Source organism: Monodelphis domestica, chromosome 1, assembly GCF_027887165.1.
Source record: "Monodelphis domestica isolate mMonDom1 chromosome 1, mMonDom1.pri, whole genome shotgun sequence".
In the NCBI taxonomy this organism is placed as follows: Eukaryota; Metazoa; Chordata; class Mammalia; order Didelphimorphia; family Didelphidae; genus Monodelphis; species Monodelphis domestica.
In genome coordinates, this window is record NC_077227.1 from 520,419,989 (window position 1) to 520,444,110 (window position 24,122).

The 24,122-nt window shown below is 39.5% G+C and overlaps 1 protein-coding gene across 1 annotated transcript in view; it reads right to left on the minus strand.

The window, feature by feature from the left end:
• The window catches only part of ALK (ALK receptor tyrosine kinase), a 1,130,668-nt gene extending 1,110,069 nt beyond the window's left edge, over nt 1–20,599 (minus strand). Inside the window, exons 1-3 of the mRNA XM_007476029.2 lie at nt 20,428–20,599; nt 20,028–20,326; nt 18,710–19,837 (exon numbers count right to left, since the gene is read on the minus strand). Coding sequence (XP_007476091.1) covers nt 18,710–19,439 — 730 coding nt within the window. The 5' untranslated portion in view covers nt 19,440–19,837; nt 20,028–20,326; nt 20,428–20,599. The remainder of the gene's footprint in view (nt 1–18,709; nt 19,838–20,027; nt 20,327–20,427) is intronic.
• Nucleotides 20,600–24,122: the final 3,523 nt, after the last annotated feature.

Sequence of the window (24,122 nt, forward strand, 5' to 3'; positions counted from 1 at the left end):
TCAATCCATAAGCATTTAAGAAGCACTCACTAAATTCCAGACACTGTGCTAAGGGCTGGAGACATAAATATAATAAGGAAGATGTCCCTGACCTCAAGGAACTTACATTCTCTTAGACAAAGATAACACAAATAGGGGATCAGGTACCAGGGAAAGATGTTTTGGTTTAGGAGATGGTGAGAAGAAGCATTGGGGAATTGTGCCATTTTCTTTACAATAGCAATGGCAGGGTGGACTTGATTATGGCTCCATATCTGAAAGGGAAGGGGAAATTTGGGAAGGGGGAAGAAAATGACACAACATCATAGAATATGGCAAGACAGCCAGGATGTACCATAAAGTCTAACTGGGGCTGGCTAGATACAGTGGTTTGCCCTCTCCAATCAAGACAGTACAGGTCCCACTGTGGGAGTTCCTGTGTTAAGAGGGGTAAGTCACTCAGGAGAGTAAACTGGTATAAGTTGATTTTATTAAAATAGAGATCGAGGAAAAGTCAGCAACTTGCCCAAGGTTAGTGTTAATAACAAAACTAGAAATGGAATTCTCATCTCTATACTATTCCTCTGTGTCCAGCTCCATGATCCCAATGGTTGTTTTTAAAATTATAATCCTGGAAAATTTTTCACCAAACCTAAAAGGTTCAGCATTTGTATACCACATGCATACCTGATATGTGTCTGTAAGTTCTGTTTGCACACTGCATGCCTAGGATGTGGCTTGCCTTTCCCACTTCCTCAGCTATGAGTATCATAGAGAACCTTCTCAGATATTCCAACAGAATCTCCTCCTTCAAGCCAATCCACCCCATCTCAGATAGAATTTTCTGCCAAGCAGCTGATGTCTTCTTGAGAATCAGTGCTTGATTTTAGGAAAGCTTTAAATCAAACAACAGGATGGCTGGCAGTAGGAACAGAAAATATGCTCTTTAAATAACTTCTTCCCCCTCCCCTCCATAAATATAAATGTTTCCTTTCCTCTTTAGGAATGCCTTATTTTTCTCTTATTGCCATTATGATAGAGAGCCTGTCTGGGGACACCAACAAGAGGGCAGCTGCATTCTCCAGTGAATGTCCCCCTTCTCCTTGGTTTCTTAATTGTCTCTGAAAATCCTCTGAATTTCACAAGAAATGGAGACAAAGGCATCTCTGAGTTTTGAAGAGAAGAGGAAAGGAGGATAATGGATACCAAACCTACACAGTAGAAGGGAAGGGAGAATCATCTTTAATACAGTTAAATAATCCATAATTCAGTGGGCTTTCTTCTTTCCTTTTTCTCTGAAAGGCATGAAATTAAGTTTCAAGCAAAGTGCATAATTTATATTGGAGAGTTTCTATGCTGATGGCTTCCAAATCTACATTACCAGCCCTGACCTGCACTCTAATCCCATATTTCTAGCTGTCTGCTGAGTTTCTCTACTTGGCTAGTGCAGGGTCCAAACTCAACATGTGTGAAACTAATATTGCCATCTTCCCTCCCAAATTGGCTGTTTTCCCAAATTTCTCATTGTTTAAGAAAATCTTTACTTCCTTTTTAATTATTATTGAATGAATGAATTATCCCAAATCATTTCCTTCTCTTCTTCACCTCCCAAATAGGCTATTCAAAAAATCTTAGCATGGTTTTAAGCTATTTAAACCAGAGGTATCAAATCCATTGCCTATAGATAAACCAGATTAAAATGTAATCAAGATATATTTAATAAAATAAAAATACAATAGAATATAGATAATTGGGGGGAAACTGGGTGGTTCAGTGGATTGAGAGCCAGACCTAGAGACAGGAGGTCCTGAGTTCAAATCTGTACTCAGACATTTCCCAGCTGTGTGACCCTGGGCAATTCACTTAGCCCCCATTGCTGAGCCCTTACCCCCTTTCTGCCTTGGAACCAATACACAGTATTGATTCCAAGACAGAAGGTAAGGGTTAAAAAAAAAAGAATATAGATAATGTTAACATGTGGCCTAAGTGGATGAATGACTCACAGGGACCATATGTATGAGTCAATGGCCCCATTTCTATGTATCTGGTGCTAATGATTTAAGCTATTAAAAATTAAAACTTCACTAAGATTTTTGGAGCACTTAATATAATCTATCCATAGGTCCCACAGGTTCTTCCTTTAAATATTCACAGATACATCCCTTCTTCATTCAGAATGCCACCACTCAAGTCCAAAATTCTTAAAAGAATGAATTAGTGAATGAATGACTAAACCAATCTGTTTTCTTGGCTCCTTTCATTTAATTTCTCTTGTCCCAGGTTTGATAGAATTCAATTGCACAAACATTTGCTAAGTGCTCATGTGGGTCAGATTATTGCCAGGTGCTTGGGATACAAAGACAAAAATGAAACTACCCCTGCCCTCAAAGAGATTACATTCCAAGAACATGTACACAGAAAAGTACCTATAAAACAAATGCAGAGAAATTTGAGGGTGTCCAGGACAATCCAAGGAACTCGTCATGAAAGAGACTATCCAATGCCATACAAGCAACTGACAGAGTCTGAATGCAGATGGTAGCATTCCATTCTTCACGTTATTTCCTTCATGAATTTTTCTCCAATGAAAGTGATATGTGTCTTCTTTTACAGCATGATGAACATAGAATTATGTATCATATGATAACACATGTACAAGCTATATCATATAACCTACCTGCTGTTTTGGGGAAGGAGCAGGAGTGGGAAGAGGGGAGAGAACTTAGATCACAAAATGTCAGAAAACAATTATTGAAAATTTTATTGATGGGCAGTTGGGTGACTCAATGGAAAGAGAGCCAGGCCCAGAGATGGGATGCCCTGGTTTCAAATCTGGTCTCAGACAATTTTTGGCTGTGTGACCCTGCACAAGTCACTTAATTCCCACTGCCTATCCATTAACACTCTTCTGCCTTGGAGCCAATACTTAGTATCAATTCTAATACAGAAGGCAAGGGTTGTTTACTTTTTTAAAAAATTGTAACAACATGTAAAATGTTTTTTTAATACTAAAAAAAAGAAAAAGAAATTTAAGAATGATCAATGACCGGGAAGAAAACCAAAAAAGGAGCTGGTAAATGATTGAAGACTTAAAGGAAATTAGAGGTTTCAGAAGGCAAAGATCAAAAGGCTTAGAGAAGAGCCTGGAAGTTCCATGATGTCAAGGCATGGAAATGGGAGATGGAATTCATTTAACAGTAACAGTAGGTAGACCAGTTTGACTAGGATACAGGGCTCAGGTCATTAATAACCTGATCTTCTGAAAACATGATTCATCGTATAGTCCTGCTTAAAGATTTATAATGGTTCCCTATGCTCTACTGCATCCTGCTCAAACCCCTGTATCTGACTTTTCAAGCCCTCCAGAATTGGGCACTATCCTACTTATCCAAACATATTCCTCTCTATTCCTTCATATTTCATTAAGGAAAATGTTAATATAGGGGGGAAAATCCCATTTTTGAGGATTTAGAGCTAGAAGAGCCCTTAAACAATTTCTAGACCAACTTCTTTAACTCTACAACTGAACAAACCCCAGAAAGCTAGAACAACTTGCCTGATGCCACAAACTAGTTGATGGCAAAAACCAGCAGTCAGTAAATATTAAGAAATGCCTACTGTGTTCAAGGCGCTGGACTAAGTTCTGGGGAAACATACACAAAATTGAAATGCATAGTTCATTACCCAACGAGCACCTGGCTGGTGCTTAGAGTCAGGACTCATCTTCCTGAATTCAAATCTGGCTTTGGATATTTACTGGCTGTGTGACCCTAGGCAAGTCTCTTCACCCCGATTTCCTTACTGCTCTTTTGCTTTAAATTTGATATTTAGTATTGATTCTAAGACAGAAGGTAAGAGTTTTTAAAAACTCTGAGAGGCAGGCACTATTGGCCACATTTTACAAAGAGGAAACTGAGGCAAACAGCAGTTAAGTGACCTACTCAGTGTCACAAGACTAACAAATGTCTAAGACTGAGTTGGAACTCAGGTCTTCCTGACTCCAGATCTGGCTCTCTATCCATGGCCAGTATCTAGCTGCCAGTTCAACTGGAATGTAGAGGGAATGAAGGGAAGTAACCTAAATAAGACTGAAAAAAGTAGGTTGGAGTCAGGTTGTAAATGCCAAATGCCAAACAGAGCAGTTTGCATTTTATTCTAGAGGTAACAGGATGCCACTGGAGGAGGGAAATGATATGATCAAACCTATGAATGTTCCTAGGTCAGAGCTCTTTCCATAGGCATTATGCAGAGGCAGTAGGGGTGTAAAAGTCTGTCAGACCTCCTAATTCAAGAAGTTCCGTTTTAAAATTCTAAGAATGTCTCTTGCTGCTAAGAAAAGAGTTAAAGTCATTTAGTAATAAGTGAAAGATCTTGTAAGCAGTACAATCTGCTCAAAGAACATTCTTTTCACTTAACCATATTTCCTCCCTCATTTCCCCCTTTGTAGACCCCTCTCCTCTCCCCTGGAATGAGGAGATGGAAATGCAGAATGGTTGGATTTTGTTCTTTCCTCACAGCTTCTTCCCTGGTTGGTGGCAATTGCCAGTAACAACTGTGGAATCAGAGACTTGAAGTGACTCCTCCTGGTTTCTCTGGGACTGAACGAATTTAGCACAGCTCAATTTAGCGTTCCTCTGCATCCTGTTGAGTACCTGAAAATAATCTGGTTGTCCCTTTTGGATAGAAATGAAAATAATTTTCAAAGATCTTATTCTAGTATCTGCTATATGAGAACAGTCAATAAATTGTTCTTGTGAAAAAGACCATGCCACCAATCAATCAACAACTATCTAATGAGTGACTCCTGGGTACTATTCCAGGGACTGGAGATACAAGGAAAAATGAAATGATATCTGCCCTCCAGGAGCTTCCCTTCTATGGAGGGAAAGTGAGGTAGCTTTGAAGCAGGAAGACCTGAGTTCAAATATAACCTCACATGTTTACTAAATGTGTGACCCTCAGCATATCACTTAATGTCTATTCACCTCATTTCCCTCAATTGTAAATAACAATACTTATTATTTTCAAAGTCTCAAATTGGATAGTATTTGTAAAGAGCTTAGCATAGTACCTGACACAGAGTAGGCACTAAAAAATGCTCTTTCCTATCTCTTATGGGGGAGAGACAAAACAAACACACACACACACACACACACACACACACACACACACACACACATACACACAGAATTTAGAGGCATTAGTAAGTAGGAGAGTGAATCAGGAAAGGACTTATATAGAAGCAATGCTTGAATTGAGCTTTGAAGAGGCTAGAAATTCCAAGATAAGAGTAAGCTAAGTGACTCAAATTTAGAGCACCAGGCCTGGATTTGAAAGGACCAGAGTTCAAATTTGACTTCAGAGACTTCCTAACTATGTGACCTTAGACAAGTCACTTAACTCTGTTTACCTAGCCTTTGCCCTTCTGTCTTAGAGTTGTTACTAAGACAGAAGGTAAGGTGTTTGAAAGACAAAAGGAGTGAAAAGAGAATGCTAGGCACAAGGGGACAGCATTACACAAAGGACCATAGATTTAGGGCTAGAAAGGATCTCAGAGGTAATCTAGCCCAACCCCTTCAATTTATAGTGAGGAAAATGGTCTCCAAAGGAAGTGAAATGACCTGCCCAGAGTCATATAGAGAATAAGCATCAGGCTCTCTGATTCCAATTCCAGCTGTCTCTCCATTACACAGATGCTATCAATATAACACAGCTATTTGGGTTCGTTATCAATGCCTTTCCAAATTATCCTTAGTTGATCATACCTTCAACTGCCATTATACCAACTGAGAGCACTCATACTTGTTGATGGCAGATAATATATGGGAAACCAGAAGATGGGACTAATTGCCCTCTCATAGGTGGGTACAAATTAAAAAAAAACCATTTGCCATCAAATCTCTAGTGACGCAAAATGTCTTGGACTCTGAAACTTGAACCATCTTTATTTCTTCTGGCATCTAAATTATTGCCTAACTCAATAGTATATTTTTCTTTTCTTTTAAACTCTGTGATCCTTTCATGCCCAAACATTCATGATCTACCATCTGCCTCTAATGTCTCTGTTTAGATAAATGATCCCTGGTTCTGTTTGACCACCCAACCCAGAGCTCCTGGCTACTCCTTGCAAAGGGATTGGGTAGAATATAACCTTCTCAAGGGAAAGATTAGATTATTTTTTCCTTTTTAGGAAGGAAGGAAGGAGGGAAGGAGAGAGGGAAAAAGGGAAGGAGGAAGGGAAGGAGGGAGAAAGGGAGGAAGGGAGGAAGGGAGGGAGGAAATACCCAAGTCCAGAGAACTAAAACTAAAAAACTAAAGAGCTTTTCCAAAGTTACAATGTGAATTAGTGCTAGAACTGGGATAAGAACCCAACCAATTTTCCTGACTTATAGCCAGTATTCTACTATACATACCATAGTGCCTCCATATCTGCTTTTGTTTTTCATTTTTGTATCAGTTTTTGTAGTAGTTTTATTTTTGTAGCAAAACCTTTTTTTGCCCTGAAATAATGAAAGTTCTATATTTGTGCTGAGAATGGCTTAGTTTACAGAAATTTTCTTTGGAACTTTAGAAGTATCTGACAATTAGCATAAAAATTGACATTCATAGAATCATAGGATCTGTGTTGGAAGGAACCCCACAAGTCTCCTAGTCCATTTTATATACAATCTCTATAACATCCAGCCTCCTTTTGAAGGCTTCCAGTCACATGGCCTTATCTTTGTTCTTTTGGTAAAGGAAGTTTGTTGCATGCTACAATACCTGTGGACTCCATACCTATTTCATTTGTTTACCTTTTAACATCTTTTCAGTTCAATCTCATTTTGAGGATTATAGCTGGTCTCAAAGGATTTATGTAATCTCAACTAAGACAAATAAAAACTGAACTCCTCCAAAAATGTGGTCAAGGAAAAATACTTTGGGGAATTCTTTAACAGTTCCATCATTATCCAAAGGTTTTCATTTCCTTCAGAGGCTCAAATTTGAGTAGCAATACTGCTACTTAGAATAATAACTAGGAGTAATAGTGGGGAAATCATTTTACTCTGGGTTTCAATTAAAGGGTTCACTAAAGCTAGTGTAATATCACTCCTTGATTCCCCTTTCTCTCCATTTTAACAGTAAAATATCTTCAGTAAATTGGGAGGAATTATATAAGTAAAAATGCTAAGAGGTTGGTTTATCATAAAAGAGAAGAGATCCTACATAAATGCCTGATGATTTCCCTTCCTTGGAGCACTACACAACATGCACCACTAATATTCTCTACTGCATTCAGAACATTATGGTGGAGACTAGGGGAATACATATATTCTAGAAAAAGCTTGATTGATTCTCACCTTCATGGAGCTCACAGATTAGTAAAGAGATCTCCAGCCATGGGAGCTTTAATATGCATTTTGTTGTTGTTTATCAGTCATTTCTCAATTATGTCTGCTTTGGGGGGGTTTTCTTGGCAAAGATACTAGAATTATTTGCCATTTGCTTTTCCAGATCATTTTACAAATGAGGAAATTAAAGCAAACAGGGTTAAGTGACTTGCATAGGGTCACATAATCAGTAAGTGTCTGAGGCCAGATCTGAACTCAGGAAGATGAGACTTCCTGATCCTAGACCTTCTATTCTATCCACTGTATTACCTAGCTACCCTTAATATACATTATTACATAATAATTGTATTAAGAAACAGCAAAATGAAGAGCTAAGTGATGTTTGAAGAAGGAAAATCATAGCTAACCAGAGAATCAGGGAATGAGTGAAAAAAAAAGGATGAGTTTTCAAGGCATAATTAATTCCCCAATATTATCAAATGTCTCTGGTCCTTTCAAAGATCAATTATGTCTTCATTTCAGGCTAGCAATTTTCTCAAACATAAACAGCCCCAACTCTAGACTTCTTCCAAGTTTTCCCCTGCCATAAATCAACCTCTTCATGTAAATCAGACTTAAGTCCAGGACAGGCTCTGTACCCAAATATTTAAACACATCAATAAGCAGCAGCCACCCCAGCCTGTCATTTTAAGCTATTTGACATTTATTGTTCTGAAGAAAAGAAAGGTCAGATGTATCAAATCTGCATTTGTGTTCTGTGACATTTTTCTTCAACCAAACTCTTTCATATTACAGTGTCAAGACAAATGTGGTCCATTTCAAGGAGATGCTTTCCATGAGGCAGGCTTTTCACCTTGACTGCCCAGGTTGACATAAAGAAAATGCAACAAAATGTTCTGTGTCCATCCTCAGCAGGATTTTCCAGGAAGATGCCTGAGGAAGAAGGGATGGAAAAGCAAGGAGCAATGGAATAGAGGGAAGAGACTGAAATACTTGATGATCTAGGTAAGCATGAATGAGTATCATACTTTACTGGGATTAAGAATGTCTGGAACAAGTTTCCATCCCCTCCAACTCTACCCTGTTTCTATATCTAGCCTAGTAAAGAAAGCACTCAGCTCTGTCCATGTCCTACAATCCATACCTATCCATCACTGAAGGGAACTGGCTTCCATATTCTTCCCCTCTCGTTATCTTTCAACATTCTTTTTGTCTCATTCTATTCCACTTTTAATAAAGGTAGCCAGGTGTTGAATGGGATCCCTAGGAAAATTAAAATAGTTAGGAATATAAAGAAAAAGGAGACTATATTGAATGTTCTCTCATGCCATTGCCAAATTTCTTTAAATTCACTCTAGCCATTGACACAAATGCTTGTTTTCATGAAACTTTTAAGAAACAGTGGGATGATCTTCTGCAACATCTCTATTGAGTGGGTGGTGATAAAAAAAAAGGTAGGTAAAACTCAATTTAATTCAACAAGAATTTCTTAATTGCTTTCAGTGAACAGGAAAGGAAGGAAATATATAAAAAATTTAAATAACCATATGCTCCCTGCCCTCATAGAGCTTACAGTCCATAAGGAGATATGGGATAGCTACAACACAAAGTGTCATAAGGGAAGTGCATAAGAGCGGTGTGAGTAAAGCATTACATGAGTGCTGATGTTGTTATAAAATCATTACCAACTAAGGAGGTTTAATGGAGGAGGCAGTTTTTTGGACTGCAGTTTAATGAATGGTTGGGAATTAAATAGATAATGGAGGAGAAGGCATCTCAGACATCAAAAAAATTATATAAAGACACATAGCTAGCAAAAATTAGAGTGCACACTGAAGATGTTATGGGTTTTGTTTTGAATAAAGGACAAAATACACAGAAACAAGGAGCATGATCTTAAACTAAAAAGTTAATGTAAAAGCAGCTAGGTGGCTCAGTGGATTGAGAGCCAGACCTGGATATAGGAAGTTGTGAGTTCAAATGTGGTTTCAAACACTTCCTCGTTGTGTGACCATAAGCAAGTCACTCAACCTGAATTGCCTAGCCCTTACCACTCTTCTGCCTTGGAACAAATACCTGGTATTGATTCTACAACAGTAGGTAAAGGTTTATAAAAAAGAAAGAAAGAAAGTTAAGGTAGTACAAAATTGGGGATGCCCTTGAATGCCAGGTTATATATAATCTACATCTAGTAAGAAACAGAAAGTTGTTAAAGGGTTTTGACATGGACCAGTCACTGTATAAAGATTAGTCTAGCAGTGATGTTAAAGATAATATCAATGGGAGGACCTGTTAGGAGAGCACTGCAGTAGTCTAGGTTAGTGATCATGTGGTCCTATATTTAGAAGATGGGAGTGGGATTATAGGACCACAAATCTGGAGCCAGGAGATTCCTCAAAATCCATTTAGTATAACACTCTCATTTTATATAGATGAAAAAGATACCTAAGAAAGATAAATAGGTCAAAAGATAAATAGGTCAAAAAAGTGTCAGAGGTAGGATTTGAACCTGGTTCCCCTGAAGCTACAGCCTTTTTTCTAATGCCTCCTCAAAAATTTATTCTGGATGATATATGAGGGAGATGTTAAGAATATAGAGTTTAATAGGACAAAGGCATTCTACTAAAAGGAGAAGAGAATGTAGTGTTCACGTAATCTTGGTTACCATTTCCTTTTTGTCTTTGTATTACTAGAACTTACAAGGCTCATCAAAAAATAACTGCTTAATAAATATTTCCTGGATTCGATCCAATAGATATAGATAATAAGACTTTGAAACTAAAAGTGAAAGGAGGGGGAAATGCAGTTCATATAAGTTTAGGAGAATTCAAGTTTCCTGAGACTATAAACTGTCTTTCTTTTTTTTTTCTGGCTTTGTATTTCCAGAGCATGGCACAGTACTTGGAATACAGCAAGTGTCTGATAAATGCTTGTTGAAATAGCATTGATTGAATTGGGTAGATAGAATTCACAACATTTTGTAACTGAAAGTAGAAAGAGGGGATGGGGTCATACCCTGTTACTTAAAAGATCAAAAGATTGAAGTGAAAAAATTAGATGAGATGTTTGTGTTGGTCCAACTGCCAGTACCAGGAACAGAACTTGAGTGTCCTGATTCCAAAGATAGGGCTTTGCAAGCCATAAATTGTGCATGAAGTTATATGACATTGATACAAATACTAATAAATGACTGACTGCCAGGGATAGAAACGTGAACCAGCAGAGTCCATGGAATTGCTTGATTGATAGGTGCTTTAAGATGTATTTGCACTGAACTCTGATCAATGCAATAACCAACATCTATTCCAAGGACTGAGAATAAACATGCTTCTCACCTCTTGAAGAGAAGTGGCAAATTCAAGATGTGGAATAAGACATACATTTTCAGAAATGGCTATTATGGGAATTTGTTTTGCTTGACAATGAATATTTGTTATGTCAAAAATCAAAGGATGCATTTGCAAACACCATGCAAATTCTCCTTAGTGGCCATAATAACAAAAGCAGCTTATATTTACATACATTCATATTTATGCTTCTGATTTATAAAATGTCTTCATATATATTATTTCATTTACTGTGAACATGATACTCACTGACTATGCAAATGTGGTACTTGTATTAGGAACTATGGGTGAGTACCAAAGATGCTCTCCTGTGCTCCACAATAGACTTCAAATGATAGGTAACCATTCAACAGGTGAAGGGGAAACAGATACAGAATTCCAGTGAGCAAAAGCAAAGAGGTGGTAAGGTATAGAGGATGGTAAAGAATCCAATTTGGCTGAAGCACAGAGTATTCTAAGGGGCATAAGCATTCATTAAAATAGTGAACTACATCAACAGAGATCCCCATGGAAACTGAAAGAAAGGTGAAGAGAAAAGAAGAGTACTGTATATGAAATGATTTAGACCCACCCTTTCATTTTCTTTGGCCTCATGCCTGATTTCCTTTAGAAGTCCTAATTTCTTTTGTCCTAGGGTCTTATATTTATTTTCATGGCTATCATTTAGCTGTTCCTTTTCCCCACAGGAGGACCTGGCAATCTACTTCTCCCTGCACCTGTTCTACTTATACAGAAAGATAAGGTCCAAAGAACAAAGATGCTTTAATTAACCAAGTGGTTGGAGTCTCTGCCCTAGAGAGCTCTCCTCATACACACTTCCCAGGCTTGTTACTTTTGGAAAGCACACCAAATAGCTTCAGGGTAGCCTGCAGGAATTTCCCCCAGGGAAGACTTTGCTTAGGAATGGACAGGCATTAAAGTTCAAGGATGAATGTATTAGAGAAGAAATAATTCCCATATGAAAGCTGCTTCATAAATGAGGGCATTTTGACCCCACCCCCTTCCCAAGTCAATAATGATCCAGCTCCATTGCAAAGCCTTCCCTTTAATACACATTTGAGTCATCACAAAGTTGAGTGAGGTTGCCAGCCCTATATAATGAGACAGTAAGAGGGCTCAATGGTCCAAGCCTGGGACTTCGAGTTGTCCCCCACTAACTCCACCTCCTCCTCTTAAGCACTATCCTCAATGGGATCTCTAGGCCAGCTATTTTCCCTCTCCATACACATAGTTCCTATTTTTTCCTCTTCTACAAAGAAGGAGAAAATAACCATGCTCACTCTTGGGAGGCAATGGATTAGAAATGACTAATAAAAATGACTGCCAATACAAAATGCTCCATGAATGCTAAATAGGCCTCAGCAACATTTTCTGGAGAAAGAGCCATTCTCCTCAACCAGGTTCCCACTCCAAGAACCCAAGTTATAAGTCATCATGGTATCTTAAGAGCTTGACTACTCTTACTGGGTTCAACATCTGCCCACACTCCATCCATTTCAGGTTGGATGATTTGAACTTGCATTGGGAGAAGCTGTCCCAACTATGCAACTCATGAACACAACAAGGGGAGGGCTGGAGTTTATAAGTCATTCCAAAGAATTTTCACACACACAAAAATATAAACTATACAATAAAAGTTCCTTCGGGGCAGGAACTGTTTCATTTTTGTCTCTGTATTCCTAATGCCTAGCAAATTCCCTTATATACAGTAAGTGCACAGTAACTGCTTGTTGATTCTTTCTTGAAGAGCAAAGTGGAAACTTATGTACTATATGAATGAACTGCCTGAATCTTTGCATTCAGTTCCTGACCATAAAACATCCAGGGTGTTTTGGGATCCCTGTTGTCCATCCACATCTTGTTATCCATCTACATACCCTAGATTTATCTGAGACAGCTCAGACTTTTAGTGGCAAGGCATCTATCTAATCCCAGTGATCAGGTAACTTTGAGCACGTCAAGGTATACTTGTCAATGTACTAAGAAGGGTTAATAGCAAATTCAAGTCATGTTCTATTTCTGCTACCTAGAGTTAAAGTCATTTCCCATATTGGACCACCCCTTTGGAGTGGTCATCCAATCCTGGCCTGTTGACCTGAAAGGCATGTTGCAAAACAGAGCTTTTCATGTTGATAATTCAACAGTTTTGATGGTGATACAGCTTTGTATCATTTATTTCACACTTATTTAAATTGATTTTGTGCTTATTATTCAAGGTGACTTTGATAGTAAGCATATATTAAGCACCTACTATATGCCAGGCTCTGTCTAATCCTTGCTCTAACACTTATTGGTTGTGTAACCTTGGACAAACCATTCAAATTATCTGAGCTTCTGTTTCTTCATCTGTACAATCACAATGATTCTTGCCTTATTTACTAGACAGCCCAGTCTGCATTCAGGAAGATCAAAGTTCAAATCTGGTCTCAGATATTTACTAGTTGTGTGACCCTATCCAAGTCACTTGTTTGCTTCAGTTTCCTCATCTGTAAAATGGACATAATAAGAGCACCTACTTCCAGGATTGTTGTGGAAATAAAATGAGATAATAATTGTAAAGCACATGGCATAATGCCTGGTACACAGAAAGTGCTATCTAAATGTTAACTATGATGTTAGCTATTATTGTTACAGGATTGTATGAGGATCAAATGAAATCATGTATGAAAAGGAGCTTTAAGAAAGAAACAAGTGTGATACAAGTCCAAGGGTTACCATTTCTTAAATGTAATTTGCAAATAATAGGGTTTTTTTCTTTGTGAATGAATTCAAGGGAAGGTTCAGTTGAGGTGGGGGTAGTATATACAGAAATGACTATGATGTACAAATAAAAAGCATTAAATGTTTTCTCATACCTAAGTTATGCAAAGAAGTTCTATCAACGAGTGATACAAATACTAATGAATCATCAGATGTCAGGGTCAGAGGTGTGAGCCACCCTATCCATTAAGTAATAAAATTTATAATTTTTAAAATGCTAATCAGCAGAGAGTAATGACCTCCACAAAGCAAGTTTGGTAAATTCCCATGATGGCAGACAATAAAGAGAACATATATTCGCTTCTCTCGTGAGAGGAATGCATTCTCAAGCTCCCAAGATTGGGCCCTCATGAGTAAATCAATTTTATAATAAAGAAATTCACTTTTCCTAACAAAAATTCTTATCCTCCTAAGGGGATCATATCGATAATCCTTGCCTCCTGAAACACTATGGGTTTTTTTCCTATGGTTTGTCATCATTGAAATTACCCTTTTTAAAAAATATGATTTATACTTGTAGCTTATCTAGTCCACTCCTTCCATCCCTTTACCTATCATTCTACAGTCAGAAAATTGCTTTCAGGTGCTGAGAAGGAAGGTAGGAATTCCTGAAATCAAACCATTTGTGAGTCTCATCCCAGTGCTTCTAAGGCCCACATTAAATAATCCTTCTTTCTCTGCCATTCTTACTCTTCAGAGATTTGTAGGTTGTTACCATGGCTGCCCCTTCATCACCATTTAGCTTTGCCATATATATTTAATTCTTTTCATCTTTCATCATAAATCAGTCCTCCCAACCCTTAAATCAGGCTCACTGATCTTCTCTAAACTATAGTATGTCCTATTTTTCCAACTCATCTCTTGCAAGTTGTGGCTTTTTGTAAGCTCTGATTTATCCTCCTCCTCCAAACCCTGACAAAATAGAGATGTTCAGAGAGGTGTAGGTATATGAAAGAGCAGATATTTTTTCTGAACCCAAAATGCCATAGAAGGGTTGAGAATATTAGGGTAAGAACTAATTGCTCTATATGTCTGTTTTCCCTTGAACACAAGAAGGCCTAAGTCATTCTATTAGATAGTATCAGAGGAGAAGTCATAGACCCTTCTTCTATAAGCCATCCTTCCCCAGATCTTACCTGATATTAGGACAAAACAACAGTGTCTTCAAGCCTCTATCAAAATGAAACAAGGATTGGCTAACCCTTGGATAAGCACATTTTTTGTCAAATGGAAGGAAGAAAGGAATTCAGACCATCTCCCAAGAGAGAGGAAGCAGGATGGAAAAATCAACATCACTACATGTTTATCAATTGCCTCACTTCACCAATACACCTCCAGTGATTGTTTATAGAATGCTAGGTTTGATCAAAACCTTAAAAGTCACTTAATCCCATTTCTCATCTAGAATTGGAATAGCCTCTATGAGGTCTCTGATAGATGATTAGCTAGTTCCCATTTTACACTTCAAATGAGAGGAAATTACTTACCATTCCATTGTTAGACAGTTCTAGTTGTTAAAAAACATTTTCCCTTAAAAATAAAAAATATGTATGTACAACCCAGTGTAATTGCTTGTCAGCTCCAGAAAGGGAAGGAAAGAGGAAAGGGGGGAGGGGAGGAGCGAGAATCCTGTAAACTTGGAAAAATACTTTTAAAAATACATTTTAAAAACATTCTCCCTAATAGACCATAATCTGCCTTCCAGGCCACTTCTATCCATTACTCACAGGAGATGGAAAGAACCTTAGAAATAACCTAAACTAAAGTCTAAAGAGATTGAATGACTTGTCCAAGGCCACACAGATTGTAAGCAGCAAGACTAGGAACTCAGATCTCCTCAAGACAAATCCAATGATTTCCACTTGGGCGTTTTTCTTCTTCCAGAATTATAATGACTAATGGTTATGCCATACAAGCACAGGAGATGATTCCCATATGGCTTCTCATCATGTAAAAATATAAAATGGGCTTTTAGAGAAATGATTAATAGGGACTTATAGCTTGTCTACCCTTCCAATTCCCCCTATCCCTGCCCCTGGAAGGCCATTTCATACTTAGAGGAATATCACTTTCAGGCATCAGAAAGATTTCCCTCATGTACTTAGAACACTGATCTCATTTACTGAATGCAAAGTTGTTCATCAAAGAAAAACTGATATCGTGGCATGTTATTACAAGTCACAATTTACAATCCTTCTCAGGAGAATTTGTTACGTGTAGAGGATCATAGCTGGCCAAAATCACAATCCCCTTCAGCAAACTCCAATGGAATATCAGATATGGCTTGGCAGCCACTGCTTTGCCCTATGCTCAGGATATGAAAACTCTTTTTTGGATTTGCCTTTTGCTTTGAGCCTCTGAACTCACTCAGATCCATTACTCTTTGGGGAATGACCAGAGCAAAAGTTGCATTATATTGCCACCCTCCCTGATACCAAAAAGTCCTATCAGAATATCTGAGCATCTCCATCACAATCTACTAAGCACCTACATCTAAAAAGTCAAGCTGTCCACATTGCACCTGTTTTCCTAAAGAGAAAAAAAAGCAAATGCTTATTTTCATAGGCAGCAAGCTATTAAAATGCCTTTACTATAAATCAAGTTCTAAATCAAGAGAATAGAGAAATTCACATGAACACAATGAACAGTAAAATCAATTCAAGTTGCAGGATTTATGCATGATTTTCACACATGTATATTGATAGAACTACAACTCTGATCCAGACATGAAATGTGATACAACTGTCTAATGATTGCTTCCATATCTCTGAAATAGTCTCTGAGAATTATGAGATACCACTGAAATCTTTTATGCAAAAAAAAATTTGGTGGGTAAAATGGTAGAGCTCCTATACCAAGAACTACCTTAGAGGCAGGCAGTATGAATATTCAGAAACAAGAAAATCCAACCTGTTCCAAGCAACAAAATTAATCCCAAGGGGAATAGTGGTTAAGTGGGCAGAAGCACTATTCAATAAGGTGACCCATCTATCTACAGGTCAGGAAGAGCTCATTCAGTTACAGTTAGTGTCTTTTTCAATCTCATCAATAATCATCTGATCTCTATCTTGCTGAAAAACTCTTGGCCAAAATTTCTGGCCACTAAAGTGCTCCTTTCTGAAAGCAACTCCTGCTGGATATGTCAAATGATGCATAAAGGTTTGGTCCTGCTGCCAAGTGGACCACATTGTAAGAGGACTTAGGATGCATAGAAAAGCAGTTCTGGAACTCATCTGGAGACATATCCCTTTGAAACACTTATCATAAGACTACCTCTCTCCTCATCAGCTCAAGCCAAGGGATATTTCTTTAGTACATTCCTTACATCTGTCATATATGTATGATTAAAACATATTATTGATATCTTCAAACTGTATATATGAACCAATCTGAAACATATATGCTTATATTTGAAAAGAGGAGACCCTATGTTGAGACCTAATTTACTCTGGTGATATCTAATGTAAGCTATGCTAGGGCTTGTAGGCATTGCATGATTGGTTAAAAAATATATATATATCTTGTAGCCAAAAGGAGGACAAGAATAAAAAAGAATGGAGAAAATTTCGATTTCCTCCTCAAACTAGCATAACCATTCATTAGAATGGCTATACATAAAGCAATTAAATAAACAAATGCATCTCATAATAATAAATAGCAGCAGCAATAACAACAAAAATTAAGTCCAGCATTTCATTATGAAAGTGTCAAGGGTGAGAAGATAATTTCTCCCATAACTTCCATCCTGCTGCCAGAAAAGGTACAGTCTAGCCATACTCCTCAAACCCTAACCCTCTACCCAATCCCATCCTACCCCATCCCCAGCTAGGATGAGCTCAACATCAGATAACAAAGAAGCTACACTAAACCCCAATGCCCTGAGCACTCAATCTGAAATATTCAACCAAACTGTTTTCTTCAGGAAAGGGGCATGCTAAGACTGCTTTTTAATGTAGTGACAAGAAAGTATTTATCTGCTAACCCCAGTTTCTAAATTTGCCTGCTTTTCTGGATGTGTGTGTGTATGAGAATGGGGGAAGGGTAATCTGAGCATACTTGTTGCTACACAATAGGTCTTTTTTCCATATGCTTTCAACTCAATTAATAAAGAACATTATTAAACAGTAAAACATTTGAATTTCACTTATTCCTGAAGATGCAAATTATGGAAAGAAACTAGATTTGCTTCTATGAATTAGCATAGTCTTTTAAATGATGGTTGTAATGGCTTGTTTATTTCCCTTCAAATATTTAATTTATTCAGACTTACACAAAATACCCAGACAATTCCATTTGGTGTTCTAATGAAAGGACACTCTGAGGAGAGCAAGAAGGTGGATAGTCCCCCCTCTTCATATAACCCTGAATAAAACCACTTAGTGGAGAAAAGACTGTCAGCATTGCAGGACTCCCCAGCAGAGAAATCTGCAGTGTTGAGGCCTGCCAGGTTATACCGCTGGTGCTGAGTGTTGCTGCAGATGGCTATGTTAAGAAATTGGGTAGAAAGAGGAACTAGAGCAAAAGGAATAGACATAGGAGCTAACTAATGCTCTTCCCTACCTACAACTCAAGAAAAGCAATCATTCTCCCCAACTCCCATCTCTTTTGTTGTTCCCTAACTCCTCTGAGGTCCTTAAAAGGGCTCTGGGAAGTTGGGGGGAAGACCTCAAAAATGAATCACATGGAGGAAAGAGGATAAATTCACAGAGGTAAGACAGATCTCAGCATGTCACTTGTGTATTTAAGGGGAGGAAGGTACCAGTAACAGAAACAATAGCAGCTGCTTCCCTGAGAACATTTAAAGCATTTTCTATATCACTGATACTTGATATGGGGAACAGAATAGCATATGATGAGAAGGTGGATGCTTGAAGGGCAGACAGGTCAGGGACAGGTTCTAAGTATACCTTTGACAGTAAGGATGAAGTCTCTATCCTAAAGAGAAAAGAATTATTTCTATCCTCCACTAGGGGCTGGGGAAGAAGGGAAGAGCTTCCCAGTAAGAGCTATAACCCAGTGTGTGCCACACTGAAAGACTATTGCAATATCCCGCTAGCTCCCGAGAGTGGGAAACTTTTCTGCAAGCCTTTGTGCCACAGGGGGAAGGTTCCCAGGGAGTTGGCACCTTCAGAATATATAAAGAAATTCCGTCTGGGAATTCGGGTTTAGGAAATAAAGAAAAGAAAGCCAGTTAAGAACTAAAGGCTATGTGTTTGGAGGAGGAAAAGAAAATTTGGATGGGGTGTCAACCACAAATCAGAATAAAAGTAAAAATAAACGAGGGCAGCTCACCCTTCCTTATGATTTGGAAAAGTAGGCGAGGCTGCGAGGCTCTGATTGCTGCAGACAGTCTTACTTCTCTACCCGGGAAAGAGTCCTTCTTCTCTGGCATCAGACGGATCCGCAGTCGCCCTTCGCCGTGGTGAACCCACCAACTGAACATCTCGGTAAGGTTGAACTCTAGCATCCCTGCTGTAGCCACAGCAGCCTGCTCCGGAGGACTAATGGAGGAACCCGTGCAGCCCTCCAGGATCGCCTCCTCTCCCACTTCCAGCACCAACTGCTTGGCCCTTCGGAGCTTCCTCACAGAGCCACCCTTCAGGACCTTGGATAGCACTCGTCCTCCGGGTGATGGCTGGGGCAGAGCAGCTGCCCCGGCTGCACCTTGCCGCCTCAGCAGCAGCAGCAGCAGGGGTGAGCAGTCCAATGCCAGAGAACTACGAGCCTCTGGTAGGTTGGCTCCGGGTGCCGATGGAAGCAACAGTAGCAGGTCCCGGGCATAGATACGAAATAGAGAGGGCACAATGAAGTCCACCGCCAGGCTCTTCCTCTGGAGCCGTGAGTAGCTAAGTGGCTCACGTAGCTGCTGAGGCTGCTGCAGTTGGGGCTGGGGCTGCTCTGTTGTTGGGGAACTGGGGGGGAAGCCAAAAGGGTCCAAGCTTAGAGACCGAGGGATTGAAACCAGCAACAGTATCAGCAGAGGTGGCATCACCGCCGAAGGGAACATTCTGGGTGCTCTCATTTTGTCCCGAAGTCAGAGAAAAGCAAGAAAGGGGGGAAAGGACAGCCAAATACTTGTCACTAGATTCTCTCTGGCTCTTTCCCCCTGCTCACCCTCCAAAACACTGCAAGCACTAGGAGAAAGAGCTTAAAGCAATCACTGAGATCCGTGGCGTTCTCCTTCCCCTGTAACTGAGAGCTTCGGTCACTCTTGGATGCTTTTGAAGCCCCTACCAAGGATGCGATCACAAGCGGAGGGTGGGGGAAGAATGAGAGCCTTGGGGGGGAAGGGGAGGAGGGTCGTGCGCACAGGAAGGAGCGCCGAAATCGGTCCCGCTGCTTTGAACTCGCCAGCTGGTACCCCTTCACCTCTCTCCACAGTGCGCTCCTCTCGCACAACAGGGCTCCTGTTAGAAATTCCTAGCAGCAAGCATGGAGAGAGAGAAAAGGGTTTAGGGTAGAGTAGGGAGAGACGCGGGAGCAATTTCCCCCCGCCTTGATCCCCTTGAATTCTTCGCAACTTTCAGTCCAGAGAGTGGCAGGTCTTGGGGGGGGGGGGGGGGGATGTGTCGCTCTATCCTGAGCACTTCCTATGTTCTCTTTAGCTTACCGGACCAGTCACGGAGCTGTCTTCGGGGCACAGGAGGAAAGACCGAGTCAGGGGATCGGAGGTGGTCCCTTCTTCAGTCAACCCGTTTTTATCCGCTGTCGCAGCACGCAGCCCTCTGGACTGTCCCGGGAGCAGAACTTCCAGGCTCCGGCTGGACGTTCTTGAACAAGAGCTTCAGCTTACAGTGCGGCTAAGGCTCCTAAGTCCGTGCATCCTGCTTTCACCCAGTAAGTTTTCCCCTTCTTCCTCGTTCTACATCTGTAGGGATCCTCAGGGTTTCCAAGAACAAATGCAGCGACCTGACAAATTCAACACTGAGCTGAAGGTATTCGGCGCCTGGCAGCCTGGAATGTTCCCCTTTGCCTTCCTCCCCTCCCGCCCCACCCCCAGATTCTCTTACCCAACACCCGGACCAATCCCCCTGAATGGCTGTGGCCGTCCAGGAGACGTCTCACTGCTCCGCGGCTCCGCGGGAAGCGGCGGTGCAGGAGGTGGCAGCTGCTCCCGCCTGCCGCTGCCGCCCCTGGGAGCCGCTGGATCGCATCTGCCTGTTCCGACAGCCACTTGCAGATGGCTGTGAGCGGGAGCTAGGAGAAAGGGGGCGGGAGAGAGCCAGAGGGGCGGGGGTCCGACAGGCTCCAACTGCCCGCCACAATCCAGGCACGCAACGGAGCTCTAGCGTCACGCCTCAGTCCTGCTCCCCCCAGCCAATGAGGTGGCGAGAATAGATAATATGCAAAGCAGATCTAGGATTGGGCGGTAGCAAATACTTTCATTGAGAAAAGCCGCAGGCCCGCCCGGTACACCCCTGTACCCCACCCCCCGCATCATATCCTCTTTCTCTGCTCTATTTCACTGATGTGTGAATAGTCAGATTCAATGTTTTAAGCAAATGAGAATACTCGAAGTGGAATGCACAATCAGGCACTCTCCCTAATTATGCATTGAGAGATTAAGTGGATCAGACTGAGAGAAAGAGAGTTCCTGAATAAAAACAGAGTGAAGGATGCAGGATTTGTCAATGATGAGCTTTCTGTCTTGCAGGCTCAAGAGTAGGATAGACTCGTTCAACATTTTAAAGGATCCTTCTGATCTTATTTCTGGGGACCAGGCGATTTAGCAGATCATGACGTGAGGGGGAAAAGTGGGGGAAAAAAAACAATTAGATTTGTAGATAGACAAAGCTCCTCTTTTGAGCCATTTCTTTAGGTGTAAAAATAAGGGAAATGGACAAGATGATCTCTAAGGTTTTTTTTAGTTTGTAATATTATAGAGATCACAATAGATTGATGATCCAGGGAAAAAAAAAAGTTATAACTCAACTAAAATTATCATCACTCTGTTGGAAATGTCAAAAGTTAATTAATCTAATTTTCTAGTTTGGGTCCGAATGGATTACAATTGAGTTCACTGGCCTGACTTCCAAAAAAAAATATTTCTCCAAAAATTTTCCATACTGGAGATAATAAGATCTAGATATGTATCTCTTCCACCAAACTCTCCCTAGAAAAATGTTTCTCTATTTCCCTTTCCATCTGGATAATGGTAGTTTAGCATTAAACTTAAAAATGAAGTATCTGAACACACACCACAGCAGAAAATAATTCTGAGGGTATAATAGCCTAGATAATCACTTAACTACATAAATCAAGACAGTATTGTCCTTCAGCACCGAAATCTAATCAGCCACTTAAAAAAATAAATCAGCCTGTTCTAAACAACCTTAAAATAAGTGGGGTCATCTTTCTTCACTATTTGCCTCACATTGAATTTTATTCTAGAGTGTATCTTTTCAGGACTAAAGTAAACTGAAAAGAAAGTCAATAGATAACTAAAATTTAAGTGAGTTAGGAACTGAATCTATCTGTCATGATTTTAATTTGGCTCTTGGGATAAGACAATTCAGAATTCTCTACTTCCATTAATCCTTATGCAAAATGAAACTTCTTGCTACTCCTTTTCCCATTCCTGCCGCTTTAACCTTTCTTCTCCCAAACATAAAGTAGGGCAACATTAATTATTTTTTAAATAAGGGAAGAAGTCAGGAATAGAAGGAAGAACATTCATTTATTCAAGCAAATCCCTTGGCCATCTTCAGGCCAACAGCTGGTTTTATGATAAAAGAAGGTTGAAGATATCCAACAGAGGAATTGAAGTGGAGTGCCTCTAATCCGCAGCTCAATTGATTAAATTAGTCATTCTCTCCAAGGAATTTAGAATGGGCATACTTTATTAGTCTAATTTAGGAGGGGAGGGGCTAGAGGGAAGATTAGGTAAGGAGGGGAAGAAAGGACTAAAAAAAGAGTGGATTTTGGAAAGAAGAAACCCCTATTCGAGGGGGAAAGAAGTATTGTGATCTTTATTTTTTAGGGGGTGGTTATTGTTATTTTATTGTTATTATAGAATGTGTGCCTTCCATACTCATGCATTCATTTAAACTTATTTTTAAAGTGCATTTGCTTCTAGGTGTCAGCACTCCATCTAGGAGCACCTCCCTGAGGGTGAAGATGCTTGGAATCCAAACATATTAATATTCTTGGGGAGGATCTCAGTGACTAACCATCATCCACAATAAGTGACCACTAGAGGGCTGCAGAGACTTGATCCTTCACACATCTTCTGTATGCCCTGCTCTACTGTATTGTATTGTATTCTGTAGAAACTATTATATATCTGGCCTTCCTCATATAAGTCAAAATATATAGGCCAGGGGCTCTTAACCCAGGGTCTGTGAACTCTTTATATATATATGTATATATATATATGAAGATATAAAAATTATATAAATGTATATATATACAACACTTTACATATATATATATATATATAACTTTAAAAATATTTTGTCATACTTTATTTTATGCACTGAACATTCTGAGAGGAGATCCACAGGCTTCACCAGACTCCCAAAGGGGTCTATGATACAAAAAAAATTAAATCTCTGATCTAGACAATGTACTTGGCTCAAATTGTCACCTAATGTTTAATTAACCTTCTTGAACCCCATGTCCTATGCAGACAAGAAAATATAATTATCTCTGCTCCCCAGAGACTAGATCAAAGAACACTTATTTGCCTTTTAAGGGGACAATATAAAAGAGGAATTAGAGAGGGAGGGTCAGTTTTCTCATTCCTGAAGCCCTGTTCTTGACAAGTGAGAAAATGGATGAAGAGAATGAAGATATCCTCAGAACCAAGTGGTAGAGAGAGACAATCGAGCAATATGTTAGGTCTCCATCTCCAGGAATCTGGATTTACCCTTTCAGAGGAAAACTTGCAATATATATGTAATGTTCATTTGTTTGAAGTCACTAATGTAAAAATAAATTTGGTGAATTATAAAAATAAAATATTTAGATGGAAAAAAGTGTTTCAATATAGGTTCAAAAATGTTTAACTCGCCAATCAGGTTCATACTGTTTGGATACTTTTGACAGAGGTAATCAAAAGTATCCTCAGTGATGAAGTGAAGCTCAAATGTGAACTTCCCTTCAGGGCCAGGCACAAGGATGCTGAAGAGACTTTTATTATAAACATAAAATATTTATTGAAATATATAAGGATAAATAAAGGGTTTCTAATTCTAAGGATTCTAAATCCACCCAAATAAACTTCCAGGTTCTGCAAGGAACTGCTTCTCCTGTGTTTCACAGGTTACACTACTCCTCCCTGATCTGACTAACCCAAATTTATACAATTTAAAAAAAAATACCACTATTATACTTATAAATCTTAACTTCACCTTCAAATTATAAAATAGTAAAGGCCAGCTAGTTGAGTCTCAACAAGAATCAAGTTAGGACTCTGAGTCTTAACAGACTCAGAGTCAAAACCAAAGACCATGTTTTTCTTTGGTCTTCTTGGAGTTAAACAATCTATAAAACCACAACAGATATTCAATAGTGTTTCCCAAGTTGGGAAAGGAAAACACTGAGCTCCTTCAGATCTTTCCCTCAGACAGACAGAAAGGCAAAGATGTTACCTCCTCGAGCCCTGAGAGAGTCTCTGAGTGTCTCTGCCAACTGCCAGAGAGAGTAATTGACATAGAAAAATGGTTATAACTGTCAGCAGTTGAAATTAACACACTCTCTCAGC